The 21,103-nt window shown below is 35.3% G+C and overlaps 1 protein-coding gene across 1 annotated transcript in view; it reads left to right on the top strand.

Moving 5' to 3' along the window:
• Window positions 1–21,103, top strand: part of PKP2 (plakophilin 2) — a 77,245-nt gene that overhangs the window by 23,721 nt on the left and 32,421 nt on the right. Inside the window, exons 4-6 of the mRNA XM_006912735.3 lie at window positions 2,593–2,728; window positions 14,755–14,962; window positions 20,872–21,049. Coding sequence (XP_006912797.1) covers window positions 2,593–2,728; window positions 14,755–14,962; window positions 20,872–21,049 — 522 coding nt within the window. The remainder of the gene's footprint in view (window positions 1–2,592; window positions 2,729–14,754; window positions 14,963–20,871; window positions 21,050–21,103) is intronic.

Raw genomic sequence — 21,103 nt, 5'->3', positions numbered from 1 at the left:
ATTGCACACATAAAAAAGTACCATTTGTTATTTATTGCTGTATGTAATATCTCATATTCTGACCAAGGCTGTTTTACAGTGCTTCCTTTTACATTTTTCATTTAAATTGGCATCATTTTAACATATTAACTAAATTGATGAAAAGACTCACTTCTGGAGAGTATGTTTAAGGATAATAACTGCTCTTCCTGATTCTCCCCTCCCCAAGCCCGTTCCCAAGCCACATTTATGCAGGCTTCAAGAAGTGTTGTATGAGTGAGTGGGAAGAGAAGACGGGAAGTGGGAAGGCAGGAGGGAAAAAGAGAAAAAGAGAGGGAGAAAAGAATGGAGTGGGGAGTGCTGTAGGAGAATAGAGAAGGAAAGGAGTAGCTCTACCTGGGGATAGGGGCACAGGAAATGTTTCACAGAAATGAGGATATTTGAACTGAGTCTCGAAGAATAGATAAGAATTAGGTAGAAGGATGGGCTTTCTAGAAAAATTAGAGAGAGTGGCTTGTGAGGAGGCACACATTGTTTAGAGAATGATTAAAAGCCAAGTGTGACTGGAAGATGGGGTCATCAGCAGAGGAGATAGGAGAGAGGGTATTGAGAATAGTAGGAGATGGAGCCAGATTGGAGTGAAAACATACTCTGTTTTAGAACTGGACTTCACAGACAGTAACAAAATAGAAAATTGACATCCTGACAGCTCCAGCAAACCTTCTGTTGAGGAAGTCTTCATTCAGTTTGGGAATTGTTTTTAATAATAAAGTAAAATGACTTTGGATTAGCTAGGAGTAAATGCAGAGCTTCTTTGTGAATTACGTTTCGGAAAATAAAGATTTGAGTAATGAAACTACTTGTGGGTGTTAGAGACTTGGGAAATTCAAACCTTCCTGAGTCATTTATGACTTATGAAGTAGATTAGTGGCTAAATCTTTTTTTAAAAAAGTTGCATTAAACAGAAGGCTGTTCTTATGAGTGATCTTCTATCAGTTAAAATCTCTAGTCTTAGATGGTAAAGACTTAAAATTGCTGTTAAAATTGAGACTGTTAAAGTTTGCTTCTCTATAAAGACATTGGAGTTCATGCATTTAAAATATTTCCATCTCTTTTAAAAGGTTTGTTAATATTAAATAAAAATGACTCATTCTTGTTTTAATGATAATAGCCTGCATTTTTTTTTACCAATTAAATTGATTCCTGAGGCACAATATTTTAAAATATGAGATCATTATATAATCCTCAGTGTGAATGGCAGAACTGTTTTCTGCTTCATTTTTAATACTCTTATACTCATGAGGTAACACTTCTGCGTTTGAACATGCGTTTCAGAAGCAGTGAGTATTAGTTTTTAGTCATGAGGCTCATTTCTCTTATCCCCTCACTTGCGCCACATTCACTCAAACACAAATGCACCATTCACAACACTATGCACACTCACATCTGTACACATGCGCATATATTGTGGGTTAGCCTGATTTAAGAGAGAGTTTACTCACTGTGCTTGCTTGGCAGTTACTGGAAAACACCCTCTTAGGGTGTCTTTGGTGTCTCTTACCTGGAGTGAATCAGGCATAACCTACTTTGAAGCCAAGGAAGGGACCTGGGTTACCGTCTTCAAGGCATGTCTTAACCACAATTCTAAGATGTTATCCTCCTGAGCAGTTTCTCTGAGGCAGTACTTAAGGAAGCAGGGACTGCATTGATAATAAACTTCCCAATCTAGTCACTCTCCAGGCAGAAATAAAAGGGAGAAAACAGTATCCTTCTATGAGGCATTGGGGAGTTACTGGTTTTTACAAGAAGCAATGTTACTTGTCCTCTATAAATCATCTTCTCTATGTCAAACTGCATCAGATTTTATCACCACTGTAAATACCTGTAATTAGTAAAGAACAAAGATATGCTACTAGCTAGACATAAACTCAATGTCATTACAGTGGCAAACAAATAATAACAATATTTTTTTTTTTTTAAAGAAAAAGCATATTTGTAATTGCTTTTATAATTCCTGATGGATTTTGTCACACCAGCATGACTTATTTTAACAAAACAAACTCAGTTTTCCTGGCTCTTACTGTATACATACTGTTAAATTCATTAAACAAGAACATTTTTAGAATCGTTTTCTTAAAAACTTATTTTCAGGTGAAATAATTTCTGAGCAGCTTTGAGAAAAATCTAATGATTATTGAGGGAAAGTGTTTTCTCTCTATAGGTGTTACATTACCAGAATAGCAATAGTTTTTTTTAATTTCTGTAATCAGATTTCTTTTAAATTCCATGTAAAGTCTTATTGTGCTTTTAAAGTCACTTTTTAAGATATAATTATCTTAAACAGAGTTCAGTTTTTTCTTTGGTGTATGTTATAATTCTTCTTAATTGAATGACATCTTCCGATGCTAATCTGATCGGATCTGGCGTATTTCCTGTTACCAGCTTCCTATACCTTCTGATCTCAGGTGCTGACTTTTCTCTTGGCTGAAGAAGAGCCAAGTCTCAGATATTCTAGGTGCTTCCTGATATTGCTGAGTCATCTCCAGTGGGTTAGGTTGGTAGGCAGGAGGGAGAAGATTTGGAATTTTGCTGAAACTATGACTGTTTGTCTAGGAATGCAGACGTGGAGATGACTCTGGAGCGGGCAGTGAGTATGCTTGATGCAGACCACACGCCGCCAGCCAGGATTTCTGCTGCAGCTACTTTCATACAGCATGAGTGCTTCCAGAAATCTGAAGCACGGAAAAGGGTGAGTATCACTTAAGTCTGGTGCAAAACTAGCACACTCTCTCATCTATTGTGGTGGCCCTGCAAACTGAAACCAAGAATTTACTTAAATTTTTAAACATTTTCATTGATTTATATGTCAATTACAATTATAGCTCAATTTTTAAAATAAATTGATTAAATAAAATAAAAATAAAAAACTTTGAGACTTTTTAATTCAAAAGGAAATATACACTCATTGCCAAAAAAATTTCTTGCAATTCAGAAATTTAGAAAGTAGGTTGCCACACAAACGTCCCTCTTCTAAGTCTCTCTAACTTCCCCCTTGGAGCCATCCCCAGAAGCAGTTGTTAACAATCTGTACTTTCTGATTTTTGTTTTCATTAAATAATTTTATTAACATACCAATCTTTCAGTGGACAGCTTTTTACATATATCTTTTGGCATTTCCACAAGTGTTCCCATAGGACAGATCCCCACAAAGGAAGTCAATTTTATGTTCGTTTTAAAAAGTGGTACATTTATGGGGGTGGGGATCATAGTTCAAAAGGTGTGCAGTGAAAAGTGAGTTTCTTTCACTCCAAACTCAGCCTACTCTCATCTCCCTCTTTGTCTATTACTCTCCCATTCTCTCTCTGCTCCCTCCCTCTTTAATTTCTCTTTCTCTCTCTCTCTCCGTCCCTTTTTCCTCCCCTCCCTCCCCTTCTCCCTTTCTTTCTTCCTCTCCTTCTACTGCTCCCTCTCTCTTTCTCCCTCTTTTTCTCCCTCCCTCATTCCTTCCCACCCTCTCTTCCTCTCTCTCTCTCATCAGTTTTTGAGTATCTTTGAAGAGATACTCTATGCATGTATAAACAATTATTGGATGGGTTGATTGAGTATCCTTTTTTGTTTAAAACGAAATCACAAATGGTGGCAGATTACTTATAGTACTCTGTATTTTGTTTTCAATTATTATTGTATCTTGGAAATCTTCAATATATATTAGCCCTACTTCATGTTTTAAACTGCTGCATAGATTTCTGTTATATAAATGTACCAGTTTTTTTTTTTTTTTTCATTTTTTAACTGCTTTGTTAAAGTACAATTTGACAAAGTTTTGACATATGTTTGGACACCGTGGAACCATTAGCACAATCAAGATAATGAGCATATCAATTACTTCCAAAATTTCCTTTTGCCTCTCTGTAATCCATACATCCCACTCCTCCCCTGCCCACTTCCAGACTCCAGGCAATCAATGATCTGCTTTCTGTTACTATAGATTGTTTTGGATTTTCTAGAATTTTACATAAGTGGAATCAGTATAGCACATTTTTTTTTTTTTTGGTCCAGATTCTTTTACTCACCTTATATCTTTTGAGTTTCGTTCATGTCGTATGTATCAAAAGGTGTGTGTGTGTGTGTGTGTGTGTGTGTGTGTGTGTGTGTGTGTGTGTAGCTGAGTAGTATTTCATTATATGGGTACACATTTTGTTTATCCATTTACCTGTTAATGCTCATTTGAGCTTTGGCTATTACAAATAAAGCTGCTGTGAACATATGTGTACAACACATGTTTTCATTTATCGTGGGTAAATACCTAGGAATGGAAAGCCTGGATGACATGGTAGGTGAATGTTTGGCTTTTTAGGAAATTGCCTAACTGTTTTACAAAGTAACTGTGCCATTATACATTCCCCACAGCAATGATTAGAGTTCCACTTCTTCTACATCCCAGTACTTGATATAGTCAGTATTAATTTGTGGCAGTATCTCATCGTGGTTTTAATCTGCATTTCTCTAATGACTAATAGTGTTGAACATTTTTTCATGTGCTTATTTGCCATCCATACATCTTCTTTGGTAAAACGTGTGTTCAAACCTTTTCTCCATTTTTAGGTTGAGTCTTTAGTTTTCTTATTATTGAATTTTGATAATTCTTTATATATTCTGGATATAAATCATTTTTCAGATATGCGATATGGAAATATTTTCTCCCAGCTGTGTTTTGTCTTTTCATTCTCTTAATAGTTTATAATTTCAATTAAGTCTAATTTATCAATTTTTTTCCTTTATGGATCCTGCTTTTAATGGCACATTCAAAAAATCTTTCTGTATTCCAAGGTCACAGAGATAATCTCCTATATTCTCTTCTAGAAGTTTTCTAAGTCTTAGATTTTTTAGTTGGTCTATGGTACATTTAGGGTTAATTTATATATATATTGCGAGATGTGGTAGAAGTTTCTTTTAAAAATATATATGTATATTCAGTTGTTCAGGCACTATTTATTGAAAAGATTATCCTTTTAGTACTTAATTGTTCTTGCACCTTTGTTGACAAAGAATTGATCACATATGTGTAAGTCTATTTCTGGGTTACCTATTCTATTCCATGGATCAGTTTGTCTGTTTTTATGCAAATACCACACCGTCTTGATTACTGTAGATTTATATTAAGTCTATATTAAGTCAACAATTACTAAATTCACTTTTTTTATTTGCAAATGGCATGACCTTCTATGTAGAAAATTTGATGAATCTACAAATACAGTTTTGTTTCTTCCTTTCCAATCTGGATGGCTTAAATTTCATTATTTCTTTTTTCTTTTTCTACTGATTAGACACCCCCCACTCAGTAAACAATGTTAGAAAGAAGTGAGAGTGGACATGTATTGTTCCTGATCTTAAGGAAAAGGCATTCAGTCTTTCACGATTAAGTACGATGCTACCTCTAGGTTTGTTGGTTTGTTTATTTGTTTATTTTTGAGGAATTTAACCTAAAGGAATTTTGTGGGCTATTAAGAAAGGGAATTTTTTTAGATTTTAGTATTTTTTAACACCGTTTTTCCTCCCTTTTTTTAAATTAAGATATAATTGACATATAACATTGTATTGATTTCTGGTATAAAACATAATGATTCTATATGTGTATATGTTGTGAAATGATATCATCGAAGTGAGTTTAGTTACCATCCATCACCATGTATAGTTACAAATTTTTTTTATTGTGATGAGAACTTTTTAGATTACTCTTTTAGCTACTTCCAACTATACAATACAGTATTACTAAGTGTGGTCACCATGCCGTACATTAATTTTATAACTGGAAATTTGTACTTTTTGACTGCCTTCGCCCATTTCACCCATCCCCCAACCTCACCTCTGGCAATCACCAGCCCCTTCTCTGTATGTAGGATTTTGGTTTTGTTTGGTTTGTTTGTTTAGGTTTTACTTCTTCCTTTCCAATTTGGATGCCTCTTATTATTTTTTCTAGACTTATGCTCTGGCTGGGACTTCCAATACAGTGTCAAATAAAAGTGGCAAGATTGGGCATTCTTGTCTTGTTCCTGATCTTAAAGGAAAAGCTGAAAGCTTTTCACCATTGAATGTGATGTTTTCTGTGGCATAGATTTTTCATAAATCACCATATTGAGTTAAATAACTTCTGTTTTATCCCCAATTTAATAGAGTTTACTTTTATTTATTTATTTATTTTTTACTCAGAGATGGCTGTTGGATTTTATCCAATGCTTTTTATGTATCTGTTGAAATATTTCCATGGTTTTTACTTTAATTTTGGTAATAATTAATTTTTAAATGTTATTCCATTTCTGGGATAAAACTCTCTTGGTTATAAGGTTCTGTCCCTTTTTTTATTTTTAAATTAGATTTGCTAAAATTTTGTTAAGAATTTATACAGCAATATTTATAAAGGATTAAAAAAGCTGGTCAACAGCTTTTTTTTCTTATCATGTCTTTGGTTTTAGATTGAGGACAATACTAGCCTCATAGAATAAATAGCAAAGTGATCTCTTCAATTTTCTGAAAGCGTTTGATTGGAATTGATATTGTTTCTTCCTTAAATGTTTGGTAGAATTCACCAGTGAAGCCATTTGATCCTGAAATTTTCTTTGTGAAAAGTTTCTTAAGTACAAATTCTAGTTCTTTAATTGATATGAGACTATTTGGGCTGTTTCTTCCTAGCGACCTTTGGTAGTTTGTGTCTTTCAAAGACTTTGTTCATTTCATCTGAGTATCTGGTGCTCATCATTTCTTTGTATAGATCTGTCATCTGTTATCACTTCCCCTTTACCTGAAGAATTTTCTTTAATATGTATTTTAATGCAAGTCTACCGGTGATTAATTATTTTGACTTTTGAATGTCTGAAAAAAGAATTTCATTTTTGCTTTCAAAAAATATTTTCACTAGCAATAGATTCCTAGGTTGACAGCGGTTTGATTACTGTACTTGAAAGGTGTTGCTCCATTGTCTTCTCACTTGCAGTGTTTCAGGCAAGAAATCTCCTGTCATCCTTATTATTCCTCTGTACATAATGTGCTCTCCCCACCCGCTCCACTACCACCTACCCAAGCTGCTTTTAAGATTTTCTGGAGCAATTTGGTCACAATGTGCCTTGGTGAAGTTTTCCTTAGGTTTCTTATACCTAGGAGTTTACTGAGCTTTTTAAATTTGTGGATTTCTAATTTTCATCAGATTTTGGTATTTTCATTGGAAATTTTCAACCATTAGTTCTTCAAATATTTTTGTCCCTCTTTTGCGAACTCTAGTTACATACATATTAGGCTACTTGAAATTGTCTCACAGCTCGTTCATATTGTATTCTTTTTCTTTTTTTAATTTTTTTTTTCCTCCTCTGTGTGTTTCCTTTTGGATAAGTTCAGTTGCTATACTTTAAATTCATAAATCATTTCTCCTGCAATGTTTCAATATGCCATAAATCTCATTCAGTGTGATTTTTTTATTTCATAAATTATAGTTTTCATTTCTAGAATTAAAATTTGAGTTTTTAAAATATCTAATATGTCCCTACCTAACATGTCCCATCTTTCCTCAAGATTTCTGAATATATAGGAGGCTGTTAAAACAGCTACTTGAATGACCTTGTCTGCTGATTCTTGCATCTGTGTCCATTCTTGGTGGGTTTCAGTTGATTGGTTTTTCTCCTCATGATGGGTCATATTTTTCTTCTTTGCATGCCTGGAAATTTTTTATTAAATGCCAGGTATTAAGAATTTTATCTTTTTGGGTGCTGGATATTTTTATTTTTCTGTAAATATTCTTGAGCTTTACTCTAGAATGCAGTTAAGTTACTTGAAAACAATTTGATTCTTTTAAACCCTGCTTTTAGGATTTGTTAGGTGGGACCAGAGCAGCATTTGTTCTAGAACTAATTAGTCCCCACTTCTTAAAGCAATACACTTCTGGGAACTCCATCTAATGCACCATGAATTATAAAGTTTTCTGGTTGCTAGTGAGACTAGGCAGCATTCGTGGGTCTGTGTGAGCATGAAGAGCTGATCTCTTAAATCTTTTTAGGTGTTTGTTTCCCTGGCCTCAGTCAGTTTCCTCACACAAATGCACTAAGTAATATTCTACTTGTTACTGGAGGGAGACCCATTGCAGATCTCAGGAGTTCTCTTTCTGCGCAGCTCTCTTCTTGCTGGTCTTCATCCCTGCAAACACTGGCCTCTTTGTTCTTCTCGGACTCTGCACTGTGTGCCCTCAAATCTACTTGCTGAATTCCACTTAGGTTTTCCCTCTCTGCACCATAGCCTGGGAACTCTGGAGGCCATGATCTGAGGCAGCAGCAGGGCTCACCTGTTTGTTTTCCGTTTCTTAGGGATCACTATCCACCATTGCCTCATGTCCAATTGTTGAAATTATTGTATGTTTTGCATGGTTTATAAAATTGTTTCAGGCAATAAGTAAATCCAGTCCTTTTTATTATTGAGTCATTTAAAATTTTGATAAATAAACCCTCCCCCAAACTGTACAAATTTATACTCCCATCAGCATGGTGTCAGAGTCCTCATTTATATGCACTATTACTACTGCAAGATATTGTTCTTTTTTGTTTGCTTTTGTTAATCTAATAAGCAAAAAAAAGTATCTTTATAGTAAAAATTTTCCTATTTTTTGAAATCGAGACTAACGGTCAGTTAACCAGTTACAGAGAAAATCTTTTTTAAAATTATACACACACAAATTTATAGTTTGTCATCATTGTTCATACATAAACTGTGTCCATTATGTATCATCTGCCAGTTTTAGTTTCTTTAAAATGAAATGAGACCTTAATGGCACTTATTCATCTGAGTTCAAATCCTTCTAGATTTTTACATTTTCTGTAGTCTTTTACATTAATTTTGCCCACAAATAATTACAGAGCTTTCTTAAGCACTTCCCCTTTAATCTAGTCTTTCCAAAGCATTCAGACTAGTTTTCAGGGAGAGAGAACACCTTTTATCCCTATATTTCATTTATTTTCAGAATAGGTAAATATATTACGTAATTATAACAAGTATGGTTAACATAAATACATTGAGAATCAAACCTAAGTTATTCTTGGTAAACATGTAACTCAACTAGTAGAAATGAGAGTGCAAAGCCCAACATAGAGTAACCTGACAGCCATGAAAGTACTCAGATTCAGTAGATTTCACAAAGGGAAAAGAGAATGTGTTAATCTTGAAGATCAGGAAAGTAGAGTCAGACAAAAGAGCTTCTAATTTTTTCACTTGCATTTCTTTTATCATAAAGTTGAGCACTTTCTGGTGTATTTTTTTTTTACCTTGTATTTCTTCAGTTGATTGTCATTTTTTTATCCACTGAATTTTTTTTCTACTAAGATAGCTATTTCCTTAATGATTTGTAGTTCTTTATTTACATATAATCCAGTGTTACGTATCTTATGGTATATTTATTTCATCATGCAGGATTTAAAAATTCTTATGAAGTCAAAGTTGTCAATATTTTTATTCTTGGCATCTGTATTTTAGGTATTGCTTTAAAAAACCTATCCCCACTTCTAGTTTATTTTTAGTTTAAAAAGTTATATAATTATTGGGTATTTCTCACTGACCCTTTGCTTATATGTTTGTTCCATAGGAGGAATAAGTAAAGATTTTTTTTAAATAACATATTTAGCTATATTTATACTTTTTGTATAAATATAGATGAAGAGAATTGGCTAAAATTAGTCCTTTCTATGGCTAAATCAGACAGATGTTTAAATCATTTTTATTCCCAGTCTTTCAAAACTAGGCATATTATGCATGCTTTCATTTTATAATATGGAATTACTTGGATTTTTCTTTCGTTACCCAAGTTGGGCTCAATTTCCGTTCAATTTCCGTTCTCTCTTAAATTACTAATTTGATTACAAATATCATTTTAGAATTGAAGCTCTGCTTGCCTTCTAACTTACTCAGTGATAAAACTAGAACAAAGACTGCTTTTGACAATAATGAAACATGAAAACTGTTGAAAACTAAAAACATGCTTTGTAGAAAATCTAAGAATTATGATGTTATAATCCAGAAACATTAACAAAATTCCTCTAATATTAAGCAAGGTGCCATGGTTTTTAATTTATGTATAAAACACAATTATGATTTGGACATAAAGGTCAAAATTTTAAGTCATAACTTTTAAAACCAGTGGCAAATTTTCTATTCTTATTTTATGTGATTGGGACTCTCAGCATTTCATACCCATCAATCCCTCTGTCCTTTTTGAAACTTTCTTTTGGTCCTGAGTCTCCTGCTTCTTCTTCCATCTTTCTGTCTCCTTCAAGTTTCCTCTGTGAAAAACTTATCCTCGACCTATCCCTTAAGTGTTTTTTAGATGCTCTCCTGGAATTTTTCTTATTCAACACCATCTCCTGACCTGCCTCATCTACTTCTGTGGCTTCCATTAATGTAGGATCTAGATGCTGATGACTCATAGCATCTCCAGCCTATATCTCTTTCTTGTGTTCCAAACCACATTTCCAGCTATTTCCTAGACTTTCCACCAAACTTATCATCACTGTCAAAAATGAACATGTTATCTTCTTTTGTTTTCCTTTTCCACTATCCAACCCTCCTTCTAAACTTGTTCTTCCTGCCTTCTTGGGAGGTGAGACACTTGGTTGGTTGAGCATTGACATCAGGAGTCACTCAGTGATGGGTTTGAGTCCCAGCACCCTAATTATGTGGGTGGTGACCTCAAGCAAGATATTTTACCTAAGACTCAGCTTTCCTATCTTTAAAGTTAAAATAACAGTCCTACTGCAGAGTTGTTGTGAGAATGCAGTCGGATAATTGTACAAGGCCTGCCTGGAAATAATAACTCAAAGAATATTATTTCCTATGTAAGTGAGTGTTAGCTCACCCGGGTAGTGTGACAGCTGATCCCTGTCACCATCATCTCTGTTAATCCAGCCACCTCCTAATTGATCTCCCTTCTTCTGTTCTCATCCACTCCTCACAGCACCCTGGGAGACCTTCCAAAGGCTTCCCTGCTTGCCTGCAGGATAAAAGACAAATTCCTTAATCTAATCTGCAAAGCTCTCTTAAACTGGTTTTATTTTTATGCCTGCTTCAGATCGTATCACCAAAACAGTGACTGCCATAACTGTCTTGTAAAATCTTATTATAAACCTAATACAAATTCATTAATAAGAAATTTGAGAAATTAAGAACAAAGAAAAATATATACCCACAGTCCAACTATTGTTATCATTTTAGTTTTGTTCTCTGATTTTTTTTAATGCATATATGTACATAACTGGAATCAAACTGAATAGGTAGTTTTATTTGTAGGATTTTCTTGTTTTGATTTTAAAAGCATGCACAAATATTTGATTTTTTAAAAAAAATACAAAGTAGCAAGCCCCGTTCATAATTTATACCCCCACCATTTCTCCCAAACCCCTTAATCTCATTCCTTTTTTTATGTATGTGTTTATGGATGGAAATGCATAGATATTTTAGTCACCTTTTAATCAATAACATTATATCATAAGCATTTTCTCATAATATTAATAGTTTGTAAATATTTTATGGTAGCATAGTAGTAGCAACCATGTATTGAATGACTTGTGCCTAGTGCACAATTGCTAATCTTACACAATCCCCATTTGACTGATGAGGGAACTGTAATGACAAATAAAATATTTGTCAGTTCAAACATTGTTCTGCCCCTCACAAGGAAACCTCAGCATGTGGATATGTAACAATCGTTACCCAGTCTTCCCCCATTGTTGGACAGTTATGGTTCTCATTTTTTACTATTATAAATAATATAGTTACTATTATCCTGTGTTAGTCCATGTGTGCATTTCAAATTATTTCCTAATAATTTGAAGGTTTATAGAAGTGAATATCTTTAGTTTTTGACACAAATTGCCAATTGACTTCCTGAAAGGTTATCCCAATTTACAGGAAGTGATTAACTCTAATGAGAGACAGAGAGAGTGACATTTCACAGAGGAGGTGACATTTGAGCCGGTTCATACAGGATGAGTAGAGCTTTGCCAGAAGAGAGGCAGAGTGGGTAGGGCATTCCCAACAGGAAAGGAAGTGCAAGAAAATGCACCGGGGCATGAGGGAGCCTTTACCCCAGCAGAATCAACCTGTTCCCTCTGCTTATTTGCCACCGGAATCTGGGAAGAGGATCAGAATAGAGTCAAAGAGAAAGTTAAAATTCTAATATGTGATTCTGCTCTTTACATATTTAGACACCAGTCTCAAATAAAAGCTCTTTTGAAGTTCTGAAACATTCATGTTGGTTTTTTTTTTTTTTCCCTTTCCCCAAAGGGAGAACAAATCCCCTGAGGATTTAGTATAACTGGGACGCATATGTAACCTCTCTGGTTCCAGCTGCTTCCCTGAATTTAAAGGGGAAAGAATAGCACACGTGACATTGGCTCTAAAGTGTATAGGATTCATCACTAATATCTTAGTTACATGCAATGAGAATGTCATCCACTTCATGCATTTGATATGATTTATATCCATTTGCTTGATAAAGTGGATAAAAGGAAATAAAATCTATTTTTAAATGTGGGGTAGATGCCAGATACTAGGGAGTCAGGTTCTACAGTAAGTAGCGGTAGTCGGATTTCAGCATTTATCTGAGCACGGTGTGAATGTAGTTCCTTCTTTCCGGGCTGGGGCAAGTGCTGAAAGCCAGAGGGATAAAGGTGGCAGGGTAAGAGAACAGGTCAGAAGACTGTTAAACAGAAGCCTGCCATCCACACTCCCCAGTCAGAGCAATGGAGGCCTCCACATGCCACTTGTCACTATGCTGTCATCACAGCAGGAAATGCAGTATGGCTGGTAAGCCACTTCACATTATATTTTGAAGAAGGCAACCTATAAATTATAAATTAAGTAATATAATATTTCTAAAGCTACCAAAATACCTCTAGGACAAACAAGATTTTCTTTTTTCATCTAATGTTTATGTTGCTACTGTGAAAATTTAGTCTGTTTGGCATTTATGAAGTTTATGGAGTGTTTTTAACCACCTTAAAACCCAACTATGAAATAGAAATTGATGGAATTAGGGGAACATGAGTTACAGGCTTTTAAATAAATTTTGCCTTTCTGCTTTTAAAGAAATATAATAATGGGAATAGATGAAGTGATCAAATAGATGGTCTGTTGGACAGATTTAATTGATAGTTAAAAAATCTTTATTATTAGCATTGCTATACAAATATATTAAAATGACTGTAGACGTGGCTCATGAAAATTTCTGTGGCCTGTTTCCCAATTGTCTCCTGTTCTGCAAATGTCTCCTCTGAAGGGAGCCAATAAGTGAAGTATTTATTACTCATTACCACCAGTGAAGCCTTAAAGGAACCAAAAGTGTGCTTTCTTTTTAAGGTTCTTGCAAGCTATTAATTAGATAATACACATAAAACTCTTAACACTATGCCGACACTTCCTAATGATAGAAGTGGGAGGAGGAGTTGTTATTTTTGTTTTATTTTTATTATTGTGGTTATTTTTTATTATTTAGATTATTATACAACTTTGACTTTCATTTCTGCTTTGCTAGTCTCCTCCCCAATTCTAACAAAGGAAGATGTCAGTTTGGAAGACTGAGTCTTAAATACCATTTATTTGTCTATTAAAAGGAGGCCAGAGTTTGATGATACATAGAAAATATGAAAATGTGCCCCTGGCCAGGTGTGCAGCTCTCCTCTGAGTGTAATTACTGAGTGTACACAGCAGTAATTAGGCATTGTTCATAAGTGATGAACTTTATCTGAAAGGGAAACTCATGCCCATTCACAGCTTATTTCCTTAGAATGTCTGCGTTAAGATGGTGAAAATGAGATCTTTTACCAAAGTTCTTACCAACTTAAAAATTTTTTAATCAGATGCTAAGTGAAGCCTTGAGAAAGAAAGCATTCAATCTGCAACTTCTTATATCTCTTCAGCCACCTTCTGGCCAACTTTTGATTTCTTTAAGTAATATTTGCAGCCTAAAACACAAAATCACCTTGCTCAGATTACTATTACTTGGCCTCTTCTCAAATAGCCATAGATTTCAGAATCTAAACCATCTATTGTTCTTCTTAGTCCTAGTTCTGGCCCTTTTTCTAATAGACATCATGCTCTCTCTTGCATATTTCGATAGAAGAAATAGTTTTAAAATAGCACGTTAACAAGTGTAATATTATGTTACTTAAAATGTTTGAATAATTTATATAAACCCTTTTAAATACTCAAAGCGATCGATCATAAAAATGGCTTACATTTAGGGTTAGTTTGCATTGCTACTATGGTTGTCATGGTAAATGAATTTTTATTTCTACCATTGCTGAAGGTAATTTCTGTTCAGTTTAAATTGACTTTGAAGTTCTGTTCAGAAAAAAAGCTCATGTAATGTGGTTATTCTTCCATAAAACTTTCTTTACTCTAATTCCCAGTTCTCTCTGTCTTTATTATGCTCAAGGTTTTTATCACTGACTCTCTACCCACTTAGCTATCACTTATCCACCCTTTATTGTTAAAGTTTCCCTTTCAATTTTTTCATAGGTTTTTGTTTTAACTTCCCAAATTTATTGTAAGCTCCTCAACAAGAGATACTGTATAGCCCGAGTATGTTGTACACTGTGAGTCTCAGATTATACAACACATAGTTGTTGACTGATGGGAGTTATAACCAACATTAGTAAACTTCATCTGTTCATTCATATTACATTTAACATCTTTAATGCCACATCAAAATTAATAAACATCTGAAATATGCACCTTCTTCTTCCTCAGGTTAATCAGCTTCACGGCATCCCCAAGCTTCTGCAGCTCCTAAAAGTTCAGAATGAAGATGTTCAGCGAGCCGTCTGTGGGGCCTTGAGAAACTTGGTATTTGAAGACAATGACAACAAGTTGGAGGTAGCCGAACTCAATGGGGTACCTCGGCTGCTCCAGGTGCTGAAACAGACCAGAGACTTGGAGACTAAAAAGCAAATAACAGGTAGTGCTCACTGAATGCTAAAGAGCATGCATGGTGCACCCCAGCCAGATGTCTTATGTCCTGTTTTTCTTAAGTTTCCTGGAACAGATGATTGATAGGCTCATTGTTATTTGAGAGATGGCTTTCAGGGAACATAGTCACCTTCTGGCTTAGACTCCAGATGCAAATCAAGTTTGAATTCCTTTTTTACTGAAGTGGAAATTTTTCTGAGGCTTTGTTTAATATTTTTAATTAGAAGTTATATGTACCTTTGACTAGATGTCTTTAAAACAACTTCTTGACAAGACTCACAGCATGAAAATTCTGCATTTAATCACTAGCAGCCAACTTTGTAGTTTGAGGATATGTGGGATTTCAGTATTGTTTGAGGTATCCAAAGGATTCTGAAGAAACCCAGCAAGAACATCCAATTCTTTTTATTATTTACTCAACAATCTACTTGCTAAATCTATACAAAGAAAGTGAATTGGGGCATCAAATAATGTCCTAATGCAGAGGATCAACTTAATCAAACTAGTCAAAAGATCAGAAACTGTATTTTTCAATCCTTCCATCACCTGAAGAACTCAAAATACCAGCTTTCTAGCCCACCTAACCCCATACCCCCCAAAAAAAACAGAAAAAATATTTCATATTTCTGTTCAAATATTGATTTGAATAAATAAATATCTCCTTTCTGCCCAATGGATTAGAAAGATGAACTAATCAGAAAGGATTAAAGCAACAGTTTTAGTAATCCATGAAGCACAGAGAAGCATAGTTTCATTTAAATGAATTGTGCATATGGTAGAAGAGAAAATGGTTCATAGATGTTCAGGCCCACCCTTCTGCCTTCATCGTCAGCTCTCAGGTAGTGCTTCATGCATACATTACAAAGAATGCAGGAAGCATTACCGAGTGCAGTCATCAGTAGCATTGCCTTGGGGACACTTGAAATATCTTCAATGTCCCAGGTGATACACATTTTAAAATTTAATTATAACAAAAACCTTAGGCTTTGAGGTATATTTAGATATTATTGGATATTAAATCTCAATTTAACAGGTGCGGAAACTAAGACCCAAAGAAGTTAACCCTTTTTAATATATCATTTTGCATTTCTGCCATCCTCATTTTATTATACAACAGTTTTCTTTATATATATATATAAATGTTATATCCTCTACCCATTTGTATCTTAAAATATCACATTTTTTTCTATTGATATATTTTAATTTTATAAAACTATATGAAGGGTTGCGTGATGCTGCCACTCTGCTGGCATGCTATCATATCCCCTGGGAGATTTCCTTTCATATTTCAGTTATATTAAAATATCTACAGAAATTAAGAGTGATCTCACTCATCTGTTCATTCATCCAACATTTACAGGTAGCCTTCAAGTGCCAGGCAGTGAAAAGCACAGTCTAGAGAGGTTGTGGATTTTATTTTCCAGCTACTAAAACATGAACAATTATGTAATGGTTGGCATTTTTAAAAAACCTCACATTTAGAAGCTAACATTTTCTTCAATAAAATATAGTAATAAACCACAAGAGAGAATCAGATTATCCTGTTTTACACTCAAAAAGACTTCATTGAAGGAGATATGTTTTGTTGCAGACCTGGAAAAAGAATAGGTTTTGGTCTGGTGTTTTAAAGGAGAATGAAAGTTATTCCTGCACAGTGAACATCACTAGCAAAGCAAAGAAGCAGAAAGAAGCTGCTGGTCATTTAGAGGAAGCTCAGATAATAGAGCGATTGAGGTTAGGGTACATGGTAGCTAGAAAGTTTGGGAAGATATGTGGGTGTGTGTCAGGGAAGTAAACCATTGAACTGCTTTTCCTCTTCTAGAGGATAGGAAACTAAGGTTAAAGACCGATCTGTGATATTGATGCCATGGAAACCGTTCAGTCTACTTCAGATAATCTGCAGAGCTAATAAATGGAGGTTGATTGTGCAAGTCCCAGGATTTCTAGTACAAGCCAAACATCCCTATCAGGGCGTGTTCATTACATGTTAATTGAATTGAGTCAACACTTGAGTGTTTGATACAAATTCTTCGAAATGATTTCCTTAGCTCTATTAATAGAAAAGCTAAATAAGTGCTTTCTGGGCTTCAGAAATAAATTATCGACTTAAAAAGACATATTTATATATTTGTTTAAAAACACTAAGCAGGTAATCATATATGTGAATCTCTTCTTGTCTATTTTGTAAACATCTTTTTTTATTAAGCCTCTGTTTTGAGCTAGTCACTCAGCTCTGGCTTTTCATTTTTCATCTCTGTTCCTCCTGATGGCTCCATAAGGCTTTATTGAAGATTCACATATGATCAGTGTGAGGTTCAAGGGAGTTAATTTTCCAAGGCTACACAGCAGAGGGTGACACATCTTTGCAGAGGAGTTGTTTAGGGGAATCGCAGGTCAGAGAGCTCTCCCTCACTCCTCTGACCTGCCCTCTCTCCTCTTGCTCTTGTTACCGCCTGGGTTGAAGACCTCTTTAGCCCTCTGGTCTGCTCTTGTGGTAGCCTCGTACTTGGCTGTGAGACTGAATATTGCACATTCCCCATCTATCCACCATTCTGCTAATGATTTCTTTCTAAAATGAAAATATTGTCCCATTATGTTCCCCATTACCTATAAGATAAAGTCTGTGCTCTGTAGCCACACAGAGATCTTATGATACAAGCCTGATGACCATGGGATCTGCTGATCTATTCCCAGTGTCGCTGAATCTAATGGAAACTGAGTGTAGGCTGCAGTGGCAATTTGGTTGTTTTAGAAATTAGTTACTTATACACAGCCAAAGTAAACTATTTAAACACAAAAGACTGCATTAGGCCTAGATTGTTCTAACTGATGGGCCAAATATAAGTATGGTTGAATAATTACCAAACTTTAACTGCCTTTAATTTCTGTCTCGATATCTTTGCCACTGTTGTCTTGGACTACAGTCCTTTTTCACACCTAGAGAACTCTCTCATCCTTCAGTAGCTGTCTCAAATATTACTTCTCCTCTGAAGTATTTTCAAATGCCATCCTTCTGTTCTTTACTTCCAACACTCCCTCTCTGAGTTTTGAAGAAAAGAACTTCTCTGAACTACCTTTGCATCCTTTAATATTAGGTTGCCACTTATTTCATGCCTCTGTGTTTATTGCAGTGACAATTGTGGTGCTCATGTAAGTTGCTCAACAACTGTGGATGTCTGCCCAAATATTAAAAAAAGAAACCTGTGGCCTGGAAATATCTATAGATTACACATAAATAAGAGACTCGGGTGTGTTTGGTGTTTGGTTTGCCACTGGGCCCATTTGGAAACTGCTAGTCAAGTCTGACACTCTAGTTTTTGGGATAAAACCTTCTTGTCGATATTTTCATAAAGAATGAGCTCATTTTTATCAGTTACGGCGATACAGCTGGATCTTACAAGCAGATATATTTTCTTCAAAACTCTCTTAGAAGTTTATACTTTCAGTGAGCCTAAACCTCCTTCCTGAGCATTTCCACTGATTGGTTCTGGTTTCACCTTCTATAATCTAGCTGTCAAATTTGCATTTCTTTAGTTATGAGAGAGCAAACATTCCTGCGTATATTGGATTCTAATACCTTTTAGCTTCAGTTAATTTTCCTACTAGTCATTGAATTTTCAATGATTTATAAGAACTCTGTATATTAAAGGTATTAACTCTTTGTCTCATAGTGTCATACATATTTTCCCAATTTATAATTGGTCAGTGTTTGATTTTGTGTGTATGTGTGAGGGGGTGTGTGTGTATAAATTTGTATAATCTCAAATCTCTGTTGAACATTTAATCTCCTTCCTAGCTTCATGCCATACATAAATTTGGCAGGCATGACATTTCTGTACAACATCATATATTAAAAATTCAAAAATTATGCTCAAACGCCCAAAACCATATAGTTCTATAGAAATAATACTGCATGCCAAGCTATAAAAGACATTGACTGTTGAAGGAAAATTCCATTCCCTTTGTTCAAATTAATCCTCTCTGGTGTTTATTGTAAGGTGTACTTTTCCTTTGAGTGCCCTGAGTGGTCCTTTTTTAAAAGAGGAAAAGTCTTTGTGCTTCACACTTTTAAGCCCCCTCCCTCCCCCCGGTAGGCAGAGACTCTTAATTTGTTTGCTTATTTAGAACAGGAAGCTTTTTTCCCCCCTTTTCTCTCTTTTCTTTTTAACTTGCTTTTGTAACTTAGTAACCAAAACCCAACCTGCCTTTAATTGTCTTCAACCACCTTCAGAGTTTTATTCTGTCTCTCCCCGTTCCAGGGCCTTTTAAGATGAAGTGGGAGGAATGAAGTCATTGTGTTGCAAAACCTGTGACTGAGGGACACTGCTGATGACTAACCTCAAATGCTAGTTTGATCAAGAAAAGACCTCCTCATGTGCCAAAATTCTAGTCTTTACAAGACACAGGACCCAGTGTCGCTGAATCTAATGGAAACTGAGTATAGGCTGCAGTGGCAATTTGGTTGTTTTAGAAATTAGTTACTTATACACAGCCAAAGTAAACTATTTAAACACAAAAGACTGCATTAGGCCTAGATTGTTCTAACTGATGGGCCAAATATAAGTATGGTTGAATAATTACCAAACTTTAACTGAACAGACCATTATTTCAGTCATTAAAATTAGGGGAGATGATATCACCATGTAATTCAGCCAAGATTGCCATGTTTGCTTTTTTCATAAAGTAGACTTCCTGTGTACCTGCACTTCCTCTTCATACAGACAAAGCAGTAAATTTAACAAGTAGGAATTATTGACTGGGTGGTGGGGGAGGAAATAGGGAAGAAAATGAAGATCCCTTTTCTTTCTGTCCCCTCTCTCTTTGTTCTTTCCTGGATGCTAGTGAGTTAGATTAACTTACTGAGGTATGAAAGTTGGCAGCAACTTTATACCTGCAGAAAGTCACTGGAATAGCAAGTAATAGGTGTGTAGTCCTTCTACTGAATCAGAATGAGCTCCAAATTTGTAAGAAAAACAAACCCTAAGTGTATATGCCATTTTGTATTCTTTCTCACTACCCAGTTTAGTGTCTGCCTCACAAATGCACTAGTAAATACAATATCCTGTTATCATAATTTTTTCCTGAGTTGGCTTTGTGGCCTTTCTCTTTAATGGGGGTGGGGTGTAGAAAGGAATTCAAAAGCAAAGGAAAAGTTAAATGAGTAACTATGGTACCAGTCTTAGGCCATGAAAGTTGGCAGATTGATAAAATACTCTTGTCTCCCCTTTCCTTCCAAACTATAATATAAGAAATACGTGAGGTAGCCAGCATAAATTCCAGGAGGACATAAAAAGCTATCATTGAGTACGAGTTAATAAATATTAACTGATGATGTTGATCAGCCTGCTGTGGACAGGCATAAGCATAGTCAAAGGCTATCTGCAGGCCCTTTCTGCTATTATTGGGAGGCAAATGTAACGTGGAATTGGAGGCAGTGGAGACCAGGGAGACAGAAGGAGGTGTTCTCTCTATTCATCTAGGGGAGAAAAACTATGACCCCTTAAAAATGTCGAAGTCTTAAATACATAGAATTATTTCAAGTCTCCATGTTGGAAAGCCCTGAATTTATCATCTCAGTGACCTCCACTTTAAGGAAGGGTCTTTTAAGAAAAACAGCAATAAATGTTTAAAGATTTCTGGCTTTTATTCACATTCGAGATTAATTTAGACCTGCATAGATTTATAGTTTTATACCTCCCCCCATATATGTTTTTATTTGTTCTCATGAATCAGCTTCCATTGCCCTTTAATGAGTTCTAAATACGTTCTTTCAGTTACGGAAGGAGCCATCTCCCCCACCCCTTATTTTTAATAACTAGCTATAGCCTTAGGGGTAGTGGCCTTAACTGACCTTTTCAGCAGTTATTTTCACCCAACCCTGTACTGTTTTCATTCTAGGTTTGCTGTGGAATTTGTCCTCTAGTGACAAACTCAAGAATCTCGTGATAACAGAAGCCTTACTTATCCTGACTGAGACTATCATCATCCCCTTTTCGGGGTGGCCAGAAGGAGACTACCCCAAAGCAAATGGTTTGCTTGATTTTGATATATTCTACAACGTCACAGGATGCCTAAGGTAAGTCTACTTTGAAATCCTCTGCACGCACTTTTTTCTCTGTGCACCTTAAAT

The sequence above is a fragment of the Pteropus alecto genome, unplaced genomic scaffold, assembly GCF_000325575.1.
Source record: "Pteropus alecto unplaced genomic scaffold, ASM32557v1 scaffold103, whole genome shotgun sequence".
Lineage (NCBI taxonomy): Eukaryota > Metazoa > Chordata > Mammalia > Chiroptera > Pteropodidae > Pteropus > Pteropus alecto.
Note: the sequence above shows the minus strand (reverse complement) of the source record. Positions and strands in the feature narration are given on the sequence as shown.